General features: G+C 38.8%; 1 protein-coding gene across 1 annotated transcript; it reads left to right on the top strand.

Annotated features, from left to right (window-relative positions):
* Positions 1–200: 200 nt before the first annotated feature.
* On the top strand, positions 201–12439 carry rcbtb2 (regulator of chromosome condensation (RCC1) and BTB (POZ) domain containing protein 2). The gene is made up of 11 exons (XM_063016306.1): positions 201–326; positions 2739–2889; positions 4610–4776; positions 5622–5780; positions 6087–6194; positions 6491–6633; positions 7197–7387; positions 7535–7661; positions 8110–8249; positions 8931–9061; positions 10075–12439. The coding sequence occupies exons 1-11, from the start codon at positions 201–203 to the stop codon at positions 10213–10215; spliced, it is 1584 nt and encodes a 527-aa protein (XP_062872376.1). The 3' UTR covers positions 10216–12439.
* Positions 12440–12658: the final 219 nt, after the last annotated feature.

Raw genomic sequence — 12658 nt, 5'->3', positions numbered from 1 at the left:
TAGAACAAACTAAAGTTCTACTGATTGATGGTGAAATCCGTCGACATGATTTTGATCATATGTTTTTATTAACTTTGTTTTTGCACCCTTAGTAAATTCCATAACAAAATCTACAACATTTTCCAGTAGACTTTACCAGTCAAGTGTTGTGAAAAAAAATGTGTTGTTTTGTTTGTTTGTCTTCTTGGCTGCAGAAAAGCATGCTAGACGTGGGAAAGTGGCCAGTCTTTGCACTCCTGCCTCCCGAGGAACTGCGTCTCATCCGCCAGGCCTGTGTGTTTGGCAGTGCTGCAAATGAAGCAATTTATGTTACTGTCAATGATGAGGTAGGCTTTGCTTTCCAGAGCACAGCTGAAAAACATCAGAGAATAAACCTTACATGCACAGGCATACACTCTGCTCATCTTAGGGTCTTAGGAAGATTATAAGCAGATGGGCCAAGCTAAATATAGGTCTGGGAAACTAACACAAGCTTTGTTTGTATCCTAAGTGGAATGTCAACACTTTGAGTATATCAAGCTCTTTCCACTTAGAGTTCCTCTTAGTTGATCTGCTTGTTGGGACAAACTTCAGTCAAGTCACAGTCAGGTCAGAATTTGTTAAAGAGGAATAGGCTGGAGGATTGGGACTGGGGATCTGCTCTTTCTGTCTGGATGTATTACAGGGTTTTATTGTAATTACATTAAAATAAAGATATGCACAATAATACTTCACAGGGTACAGGTTTTATTCTAACTGTTGGCTGGTAAAAGTTGTCTAACATTCCATCTGTTTGTGATGGAGATGTCTTAGTTATTCTAGTAATCAGTGTAGATCGTAACAGTTTAGAGCAGGGGTTTTCAACCTTTTTGGACATGCACCCTCTTCCGTGTGCCGACCTTGAACTTGCGCCCCCCTGAAATCAACCCTCGCCCAGAAATCATTGCGAAAGCTCTTGACAAGATGAAATAATATAATTAACATTGTGCACATCATACATACGACACACCCCTACCTTATTCAGTGCAACGGCTGAGCCTGTTTCTGTGAGCACATCATAGAAATTCGGTGTTTAATATCAGTTACAGCTAGTCATAAATCATAAGCGGTACTTGCTTTTGATGTAGATGAGAGCAAAGAGCGTTACTTCACAGAGCGAAGTAGAGGCCAAAGTACATCAAATGCTAAGTTTGACTGACATCCAAAACTATTGATGTAGATTGCTTATCGGCATTGGTGCTATCAGAATGGATGGCCTCGCTAGAGCTCTTAGCTTAAACAACACAGTCATTGTTTTTGTCATCGATTTATCTTCTTTGTTAGCCCTATTTTTAAGTTTTGCTAGCCTAAGGTCTTTTTTTCTCAGACTGAGCTGAATAACATTAGACATGCTTGTGTGCGTGGTCAGCGACACTAATCAAATATGCCTCCTGTGGGTGAAAAACGAATTGCTTTAGTTTAGAAGTAAAAAAAATATCAATGTTTTGGACAGGTACTCACGCCCCACAAGTTGAAAACCCCTGTTTTAGAGTGAGTGTCGATTTGTTTTTAAGTTCATATAGCATTAAACACATTTTCAAACAAGGCGCTGGGCTGGCAAAGTGGTCTGTTAAGCTATTGATGCCATTTTTCTGCATAAATAGCATGTGTACGTTTTGTAATTCAGCCGCTATGGTTAACTGGCTTAGCGACATCTGTGTTTCAGCATTCTAGATTCTTTTTTAATTAGACAAGTTATGGAAAAGTTTGCTGTACATACTTAAAATAATGACCGGCCAGATAACCGGCTGATGAATAGTTTTAACAGTCTAGAAGTTTGTAAGATTAATACTGGCATTATCATTTACATTTACATTTTTGGCATTTAGCATTTGGCATTTTTATCCAAAGCGACTTACAGTATATTGTCTGAGAAATTGAAGGTTAAGGGTCTTGCTCACGTCCCTAACAGTGGCAACCTGGCAGTGGTGGGGTTTAAACCAGTGACTTTTTGATTACTAGTCCAGCACCTTAACCACTAGGCTACAACTGCCACCATTTTCAGGAGTTAATTTACTTTCCATTATTACCTATTTTACACACAAATCTCTGTAGTTATTATTAGTTTACTCCCCTTTTTCTGTTTGGTGTGTTTGCATGTGTCTTTCAGGCCAATAGTACGGAGGAGAAGGTAGCGGTTTTACTGTTGGCTTGCTAGGTTTTTAGGCATGTGTCTATAATAACTGACAGGAGAGTGCGAACAAGACATACTGTTCCTGTTCTTGCATGCCCTAATTATTTTGGCACAGGTTATACCTGCTTCTGTCATATTGCTACAACAATTATGTGTTATTGATTTTTTTGTTAATACAATTTACTCCAGGGCTGCCACACTTGCTGTATTATTACGCAATCTGTACTGGCACGGCACTTTTACTAGGTTACACTTTGTAATCCCATAGAGCTTTGGTCATGCTGGGCACAGCTCCAGGTTTAACTGGGGTTATTATATGAACAGCATGAGCGACTGTTGGGATTCTGTAAAGCTGTCATTATGTCCTCTTTTTAGCAGAAAAGCACGTAACAGTGTCAATGTGCATAAAATGATGTAATCAAGATTTTATCTTATCTGTTGTTAGAAAGTTTGTTGGCTATGAAGTTCATCACATGTAGTTCAGTTTAGTGAAAAACATTTTGCTACTGCAAGTCTTGTCTTTGAGTTTTATATGAAGTGTATACCCAGCTGTGCTGTTTTACAATAGTCCAGGGTGTGTTTGCAGGTATTTGCTTTGGGAACGAACAGCAGCGGCTGCTTGGGTCTGGGAGATAGCCAAAGCACCATTGAACCCAGACGGATAGATTCCCTTTGTGGAAAGAAGATAACCTCATTGAGCTATGGCACAGGACCGCATGTTGTCATTGCAACGACAGGTCTGTAACATGTTTACATTGTTTTGGCGTCCATGTGTTTTTGCCTCTTGTTGCATAGTGCATACTTACTCATGTATCTACCAGCATGTGTAGGATATTTTAACATTAAGACACACTGGCTGCATATATAATCTTGCAAATAACAGAGTACATGAAGGTTACGGAGGTTGAATAGAATAACTGTATTGGTTTTGAAAAAATAGTACCTGGTGAAACTGTAGCAGAGCAATCCAGGGTTGATGGCAGTTGATGGTGTAACTCTTGTCAAAGACCTTCCATGCCACCTAAAAAAAACAAAAGTCTCTGTTGCCATGGTGTGTTTTTTATCCAGCTTAGGAATGCGCTCTGTCTGGACCCCGGAGACTCTGACTGCTTTGTGCATGACTGATTCAAATCATGCCACAACATGCTTGCATTTTTTAAATCTATATAGCCTTTCTATAAAATTAGACAAGACAAAGAAGCCCTCAGGTAGATGACGTAGGTAGTTTAATGAGGAAACTATACTAAAAGTGGACAAATTGATTAGCAATGTGTCTGATTTTGTCATTTGTATTTTCATCTAACCTACCATAGTAACATAATTGTTGCTAGTGTACAAAATGGTTTGTAGCCTGTTCTATTTAGCATTGTGTATAATTTCATTCAGTCTCACTGATTAATATTAGAAGCACATATATGCAAATTTACTAAAAGTATGAATGAAAACCTGCTGAAAATTCGTGCAGCTGTAATTGCATTTTTGCTGATGTGGGTGGTTGGGTGTGACCTAGCACATTAAATATACATGCTCTGACTACTCTTAGGTACACCTATCTGGTACGTGCATTCATTATTATTTAATTTGCTACACCTTCCATAAACTGAGCTTGGTGGGTATTCAATTACTGACTGTAGCCCTTCTATACATTTTGTCACCCCCTGTACCCCATTTACCAATCTAATTCAATAATAATAATCGCATTTTAATAGTTAATGCACATATGCACCTTATGTGTAAATAATATCTATTGCACAATTTTTTATCACTACTATATTGTTTATTTTATTATATGTATATATATATATAAATACCATTGTTTATTGTTTATTATACGTTTAGATATAGTGTACCTTTTTACTATTTAACTTGTATGTATGTTGACACCTGCACCAAAAGAAATTCCTTGTACATCTGCTACTTGGCGAATAAAAAGATTCTGATTCTAAAGGCATCTCCATGTGACCCCCACTGGCCAGACCATGTTGAGGTGGTGGACTATTTTCAGCAACAATGTTGGCTTTATATTTTTGGTTGGATCTTCTCCAGCACTGACTTTAAGATGATTAAAAATCCCAACAACACCGCTGCACCTACTACACCTGCTGTACCTATACACTTACACTACTGTGTAAGTACACTATGTTAATGTCATTGCAGTACTGCAGTACTGAGAATGGTTCACCACCACCTCTCTGGCTCCCTCTGAGTATGGGGAGGAGGGTGACATAGTGTGTGAACCAACAAATGGACTACACTTAGTGACCGTATATCCGAAAAGCTAACTTGTATGTATATGTAACTTAATAATCAAAGAATGTACCTACAAGATAATTGTACCTACTTATTTTCTGTTTGTTTGGTATGTTAAGGCAAGTACAAAGTAGATGGCCCAGGAATTTTTTTCCAAAAGGGCCCTGTCCAGTATAACTAGAATGAACCTTTATGTGTCCTGTATAGATGGAGAGGTGTATGCCTGGGGCCATAATGGCTACAGCCAGTTGGGGAATGGCACCACTAATCATGGCCTTATCCCGGCTTTGGTCTCAACCAATCTCATTAACAAGAAGGTGACTGAGGTGGCCTGTGGCTCTCATCACACAATCGTTCTCACCACAGAAGGAGAGGTACAGTTCATCACTTAAAAGCTATTCACACTATTATGCTTTTATCTTTGTGGCAACAGTTTGGGAAACACTGCCTCTGTGCACAAAATCAGGTCCATAAACACATGGTTTGATGAGTTTGGTTTGGAGGAACTCCACTGGTCTGCACAGAACCTTTATCTCGACCTCACTGAACGTTTTTGGAATAAACTGAAGGTTGTGAGCCAGACTTTCTCATTCTACATCAGTGCCTGAACCCTCTAATGCTTATTTAGAAGAAGAAGAATTAAGTGTGTCATCCTCCACCTGATGCACCATATATTTTCAATAGGAGACAGACTTGGACTGCAGGCATGCCAGTCAAGCACATGGACTCTTTGACTATGAAGCCATGCTATCTATCTATCTATCTATCTATCTATCTATCTATCTATCTATCTATCTATCTATCTATCTATCTATCTATCTATCTATCTATCTATCTATCTATCATAGACTTGGCAGTAAGACATTATCTTGATGGCGGCATGTGTCTCTAAAGTTACAATATACGTACGTCTCCATGCTAGTGGTACCTTCACACATAAGCAAGTCTCCCACAATTGATGCACTCTCATACCATGACAGATGTTGGCTTTTGCACTTTTCACTAATATCAGTCTGGATGGTCCTTTTCAAACAAGCTAAAACGTGGACTTATCTGACCACAGCATACATTTCCACTGTATTTTTGTCCAGTTTTGTGATGCAGTGGTGACCTTGTGAGTGTGTTGCAACCATCAAATGTGTTCATATTTGCTATAGTGTTTCTTTTAAGCGATGGTCAGTACATACATGTTTACCTGTTGTTTGCTTTATATGCTCAGGTGTTTGCCTGGGGCTACAACAACTCTGGTCAGGTAGGATCAGGCTCCACAGCCAACCAGCCCACACCACGCAGAGTCAGCAGCTGCCTACAAAACAAGGTGGCGGTGAACATAGCCTGCGGCCAGCTCTGCTCCATGGCGGTCCTGGATAATGGAGAGGTGACATGGCTCATGTTTATGCTGTTATTTTTTGTGTTTGACTGCTTTAGGCATGTCTACACTTTAACCTTATAAAGCAATGCATGTATCTCTACTTATATTACCTTATTTCACCTTTTATTGTTTAGCTTACATTTGCATACATACTCCTACCTATTTCCAGCTTTTAACATTTAACATTTTAAATTCTGCAAAATAATTGAAAATAAAAACTGTTTTGGGAGGTTTACAGTGATTTAAGAGAGCATAGATCCTTTCTGACATTTGACAGCCACAATATAATCTGACTGACCTTTGTGTTGACAGATATATGGTTGGGGCTATAACTGCAATGGGCAGCTGGGTTTGGGCAATAATGGCAACCAGCAAACACCATGCCGTATTGCTGCTCTGCAGGGAATCACCATTGTACAGGTGAGTGGAACCCTTTATGCAAGACATTAAGAGTGATTTGAAATTAAATGAATGAATTATTTTCTTTTTGTTCGAAACATGTTACAGTATACTTGTATACTTTATAACAAATGAAATGGAATAGACTCTACAAATTTCCTTTGTGCATTAATAAAGCATTAAGTTGTTGCTAGTTTGTACTTGTCAGTGATAACTGTAATCTCTGAGCTGCTTAGTAGGGATAAAAAAAGGCTTGTTTATCCAGTCATTATCTCGCCTTACTGGAAAAGTAAACATTCTCGGGCTTATCTCTCCAGGTGGCATGTGGCTATGCACACACACTGGCATTAACTGATGAAGGATTTGTTTATGCTTGGGGTGCCAATGCCTATGGACAACTGGGCACTGGAAACAAGAGCAACCAGGCATTGCCCACTCTAATTAACCTGGAAAAGGAGAGGTAAGAACATAGAACCTACACCATTAGACATGTGTGTTGCCTCTCAGTAAGGAATTCTGCCGTTTTGGTCCTTTTTTGGAGTTTAAAATTCAACATTCCACACAAACACAATCGGCCGTGTTGGAGGGAGGGTTGGACGGGGTTTCTTTCTGCTGGCACTGCGATGTATGAGCTCCAAAACTTGCACGGGGGATGGTAGAGTCACATAGAGCTTAGCGGGATACGGCTATGTGCGCGAACCTAATATTATCAGGTGATAAAAAGCATACACAGTTCGTACACGTGTAGGAGGGGGGCATGTAGTGATCTGGCTCTCTTTAATCAGATCAGGGGTTGCACAAACACAGCGGATTCACAATTGGGAATTGGAAATGACTAGATTGGGAGATAAAGAGGAAAAATTCAGATATATAATATCTATCAGCGTCATTTAGATATATAATATCTATCAGTGTCACACTTTCATTTTCTGCTATCTTTATTTTCTATTGCCAGCAGGTTGTGAATATGTCAGACAGGACAAGCCAAGTAAGTTGGCTTGTGTGTGTGTGTTTTTTTACCAGGATGGTTGAGGTGGCAGCGTGTCACACCAGTCACACGTCAGCCGCAAAGACGCAGAGCGGCCAAGTGCTGATGTGGGGTCAGTGTCGAGGCCAGGCTATTCCCTACCCACACAGCACACATTTCTCCACCACGGATGATGTGTTTGCTTGCTTTGCCACTCCTGCCGTCACCTGGCGCCTTCTTACTGTAGGTAAGACCACCCGTTCAGTCTGCCAGTATTGGAGCCCGCAGATTTTTCTTGTAGTGTGCTTAACTTTTCTTTAGCTTGCACAGAAATATAATCTTTGCCTTGTGGGAGCTATCAGTGCCCGTATGTTATGTCTTTGTCTTTTTTTAGATGGGGATGACTATCTGACGGTTGCCCAATCTCTCAAAAGAGAGTTTGACAGCCCGGAAATTTCAGATATTAAGTTCCTGGTTGATGGGAAGTGCATCCACGTTCACAAAGCTCTGCTTAAAATCAGGTAAAGACCTTTTAGCTAGCAGGAATGCAGCAAAGAAACAGACTAAATAGTTTTCCAGCTGGTCCTTGCCCTCCTTCCTCTTGCCTCGCCACATTGCATAATTGCAGTAGGATCGAGGCAAAGGCACTATCGTGTCACATCATGTAAGCTGGATTTTGTGTAGGATTTGAATGATGTACATTGGTTCTTCTACTTGTCATACTCTCTAAATGAATTAAAGTTGCTTTACTGTACATTTAGACAGTGCAAAATAATTGATCGTTCGTTGTAGCAGTTAGATTAAAGCATGCACCAGCTTGCTCAAGGAAGTAAAGCCTTCTGCCTAAAAACCCCTCAGAGTTGGATAGCATCATCATAGACTGGAATTCACATTTAAATTATTTGCATATGGTTGAGTAGCCTGCAGGAATCTTGTTTTCCTACCCAAAGTCTTTTTTTCTGTTTGAAGATGTGAGCATTTCCGTGCACTGTTGAATGAGAATGATGAGGAGGCCATAGAAATTCATCAGTTTTCCTATCTGGTGTACCGTGCCTTCCTGGAGTATCTCTACACTGACACGATAAACCTGCCTCCAGAAGACGCCATTGGTAATCTCAGTTTGATGTTTACGTTCCTCAGTCTATCTAACCCTCACAATTGCATAGTATAGTGTTCCTCGGACAAAGCGTTTCTTTAAAATGTGGCTCTTTAAATTGCATAGATATTTATTTATTAACATATGACATTAGTAGTTGACATTTCCTCCCTTTATCTCTCAATCTAAGCTTTTCCATTTCCCAGTTGTAAATCTGCTGCTGCTCGCACAACCCCTGGTCTGAACTTAGAAGAGCTGGATCACATGATTGACTATGTCAGAGCATGGCGGTGGCTGAACAGCCTACCCATTGGGATGTGTACTTGTCAGTGCGCTCTTAGTGCTGATCTAACCCCAAATAACATGAGGATATTCAGGAATGGCATTTGGCGTAAACACTAGAATGTGGCAGTGGTGACCCCTAAATACGGGAATAATGTGTTCATTAAGCTAATTCCAAAAATAAATGTTCAAATTGCAAGTTAGGCAAAGCTGAAATGATAAGTCACATCTAAATTGCTAACTAAACCACAATTGTGGACTTAACCTTTCCAGTTTTAGTCTCACCATATCCGCTTCACACAACAGCAAGCACAGCAGGTTTCTGGTTCAATAGGGCCTTTACAAGATGTGCCTAATATCCTAGCAGTGTAAATATCATTCATCCATCTAGTCTTTGTTCTCTGGTTTTTAGGGCTTCTGGATCTTGCCACTTATTACAGAGAGACTCGACTTAAAAGGCTGTGCCAGGAGACCATCAAAAGAGGCATTTCTGAAGAGAATGCCATCACACTGTTGTCTGCTGCTGTTAAGTATGAGGCACGGGTAAGTCCGGACACCAGATTTGTACCTATGTACTTAACGAGTACTGAAATGATTATTAGTAACCTAAGAATACTGAAATTAAATCCAAGGAATTCAAAATTGTTAATCCTACTTTACTGGGAAGAGCATTGGTTGCATTAAGAGACTGTTAGCTACAATGGTTGAGTCGTATAAATGTTGAGTACAGTGTTGATACAGTCATATTACTGAGACAGAACACTTGGACCAGCAGTTTACCTAGAACGTAACATGACAAAGTATGACAGTAAACATGCAACATATTTGTTTGTTTTCTCATGTTTGGGTAAAATAATGTCATAAAGTGAAAACCCTAGAACCTCATTATAAAACATAGAAACGTAAAGCAATGGCTGTGTCTAAAATCGCCTACTACATACTGTATACTGCATACTGCACTCAGTATATTTTGTATACTCAGTATATTCTGTATACTGCACATATTTTGTGTACTCATTATACTCAGTATATACTGCATACTGCACTCAGTATATTTTGTATACTCAGTATATACTGCATATTGCACTCAGTATATTTTGTATACTCAGTATCATATTTTATATACTTACTGCATACTGCATCCTGCACTCAGTATATACTGTATACTGTGCTCAGTATATACTGTATACTGCATCCTGTGCTCAGTATATACTTTAAACTAGCCGTGCTGTAATGAACAATCGATTATAATAAACTCATGTTTGAAGAAATTAAACAAAGGCTGAAATCGTTGGAATTCCAATTCAAAACGCGTAGCCACCTTCAGTAAGCCCAGTAAAGCACTGGATAATTAGTTAGTATACGGGGATCTAAGGAGTACTCTCAACAATGCACACAAACAGTGGAGTGGCATTGGCTCCCTCTAGTGGAGAACCTCCAGTAATAAGAGTGTAGAATGGAGATGGGAGGTCCACATGGTACATGACAATTAAAATCATGGATTTAAAGCAAGTCATCATTGCTTGGTTGAGCTTTAAGTGCTTCTTCGTTTGCAGGACCTGGAGGAGTTTTGCTTCAAATTCTGTGTTAACCACCTGACTGCCGTGACTCAGACGCAGGCCTTTGCCGACATGGACCATGACCTGCTGAAAAACTTTATTAGCAAAGCCAGTCACTTTGGAGCTTTTAAAAACTGAAGTGGAATGGGACAGGGTCATGGAGAAACTAGGAAAAAAACTTTTGGTCTGGATTTGCCAAAGTATGTAGAAACGGCAGGCTGTGAATGTGAAGATGGCTAAACCACTGCACTGGCTGATCTGTGTGTCCTGGAGCCAAAATGGTTTCAAGATTCAGGCCCTCAGGTAGGGAGTAGATTTGGAATATAAACACAAAGACCACTTTTCACAAAAAGCACACAATTGTATCTTAGTCAATGATTTGGCTTTTTTCTCTATGAAATCCTTTTTCTATGGACTTTTAAGTGTAGAACCTTCTGGTGACACAATAGTGGAAATATTTGTATGGGTGTACTTGTATGAACTTTTTTCTCTGGAAACATTTTAGAACATGCTTGCTCCAGGACCAAAGAAACATGAAGAGAAAATTGCATAGACAATTAAAAGAGTGGCACATTATTAAAGGTGGGATTCAGTGGAAAAGCTTATACTGCACAATATAAACAACTAGTTTAATATATTGTTGATATGAATGCTTATTAATCCAATTGCTCTATTATTATGCATGAATTTGTGCTCATCCAACCATTTTTGTCTGGATATGTTTGGATCGCTGCCCTGCTGGAGCCAGTGTGGCTTCATGGCAGTGGTATGTAGGAAACTCCAGCTGTTTACACTGGTTAGATAAAAGGAAAGGCTTACTGCTGGACGCTTTTATTCAAAGCATTATGACATTACTGTGACAGTACACAGTCTAAGCAACTGAGAGTTAAGAGCCTTGCTCAAGAACCCAACAGGGGCAACCTGGCAGTGGTGGGGCTTGAACCAGTGACCTTCTGGTTACTAGTCCAGTACCTTAACTGCTAGGCTGCAGCTGCCCTTTACATACAGTTTTTTTTCCCAAAGGTAAAATGTCACAGAGGTAACATTTAATTGTAGATTTGGCAACTTGGTCCTTTTAACTATGTCTTTGTCACCTAATATGTATACCCCAATGAAACAGAAAGTGGTGGATGATTGCTTAAGAGATCCTAACCACTCACATGAGCTTTAAGTAAACAAGCTATGGTTCTAAGTCACTTGTACAGTTATTCAACCCACTAAACAATTGTTGATATTTTTGTTGCCTAGAAAGGCTTTAATGTCCCAAATTGCTTTTGTTCTGGCAAGCCATAAATTAATACATGCTATGCTGCAATGTTAATTTATTTTGACTGTTTAATACAGATGTTACTTCATTGGTCTGGATTTTTTTTGGATTTGTCGGATTTTGAAGGTAGATTTTTTTCCACCCCAAACCATAAACTGTTATTATCCGAAAAGGAGAAAACATATCCAAAGTGAACACTAACAAAAAGTGTAATAAATAATTCATGTAAATAAAATAGTATTTTAACATATAGGAAAATATAATGCATTTAGGTTGTGACTGGAAATGGTAATTGATCAATTTATCGTTTACAAAAGTCTCTGCAGACAACCACTAAACCAGTGGCATCTTTATATCTGGGAAAAATCACAACTGTGTTATTTTATTAGGTCTACTATATTATGTGTACTGAAACTATTTTCTATTTTTAGCTTTTTGATCAGGATAGAATATTGAATACACTTTTGTATTTTGTTCTTTTAACACAGTTACTTCATATCAGTAAGGTCAGTATTTGTATTTGTTGTTTTTTTGTTGTTGCTTATTTTGTCTCGTCATTGCTTTTGGAAGCAGAAATCTTCGCACTAAATTACATGTTTGTAGTTGGTGTTTACATATTAAAGTAACAATAAAATGATGTCTAATTTGGAGAGATATTAACTTTGTGTACAGATAAAAGCTTTGCTCATAACCTGTAATATCAAACATCCAGTCACAGAGTCTACCAATTACATGTTTTCCTTTTTTAAGACTTACTAAAATATTGTAAATAAGAATACACTTTACATGTTACAGCATCATGTTCTGAAGAAGTCTGTACTAATTGTACTAGAAAGTTTAATTGCTGAGTTGGGGGAGGAATGTTTGAATTATATCAGTGTTTGATCTGTCGTCATGTTTACAGGTGAATAGTTGTTTTTTTACTACTTGTACACAAAGTTATAATGGCACTGAGGTTGCTGTAGTTTGACAATAATGTAGTGTAACTGTTACAGAAGCGATTATTCAACCTTATGACCACTTTGTTTCTTCATGATGCAGCTGTTCTAAGTTGCTTAGCTTACTGTTGATAAAATAAAAGCTTTGAAACTTCAATTGTTTGCTGCTTTTTCATTTACGTGCTTGACAGACTCTTTTATCCAACTTGCAACTTAGAGTTAAGATCCTGGTTTACACAGGTTATGGTTAAGATTCTGGCTCAGTGCTTTACTTATTAAACTAGTTAACAAACCCCTGACCCCAACATTAAGAGTCTTGTGGTTTTTCAGCTTACCAACAGAATGAATTGTTTTATTTTCAGCACCACATGTCTCA

This window comes from Trichomycterus rosablanca, chromosome 20 (assembly GCF_030014385.1).
Source record: "Trichomycterus rosablanca isolate fTriRos1 chromosome 20, fTriRos1.hap1, whole genome shotgun sequence".
Taxonomy (NCBI): Eukaryota; Metazoa; Chordata; class Actinopteri; order Siluriformes; family Trichomycteridae; genus Trichomycterus; species Trichomycterus rosablanca.
This window is presented reverse-complemented; position numbering and strand designations above follow the sequence as displayed.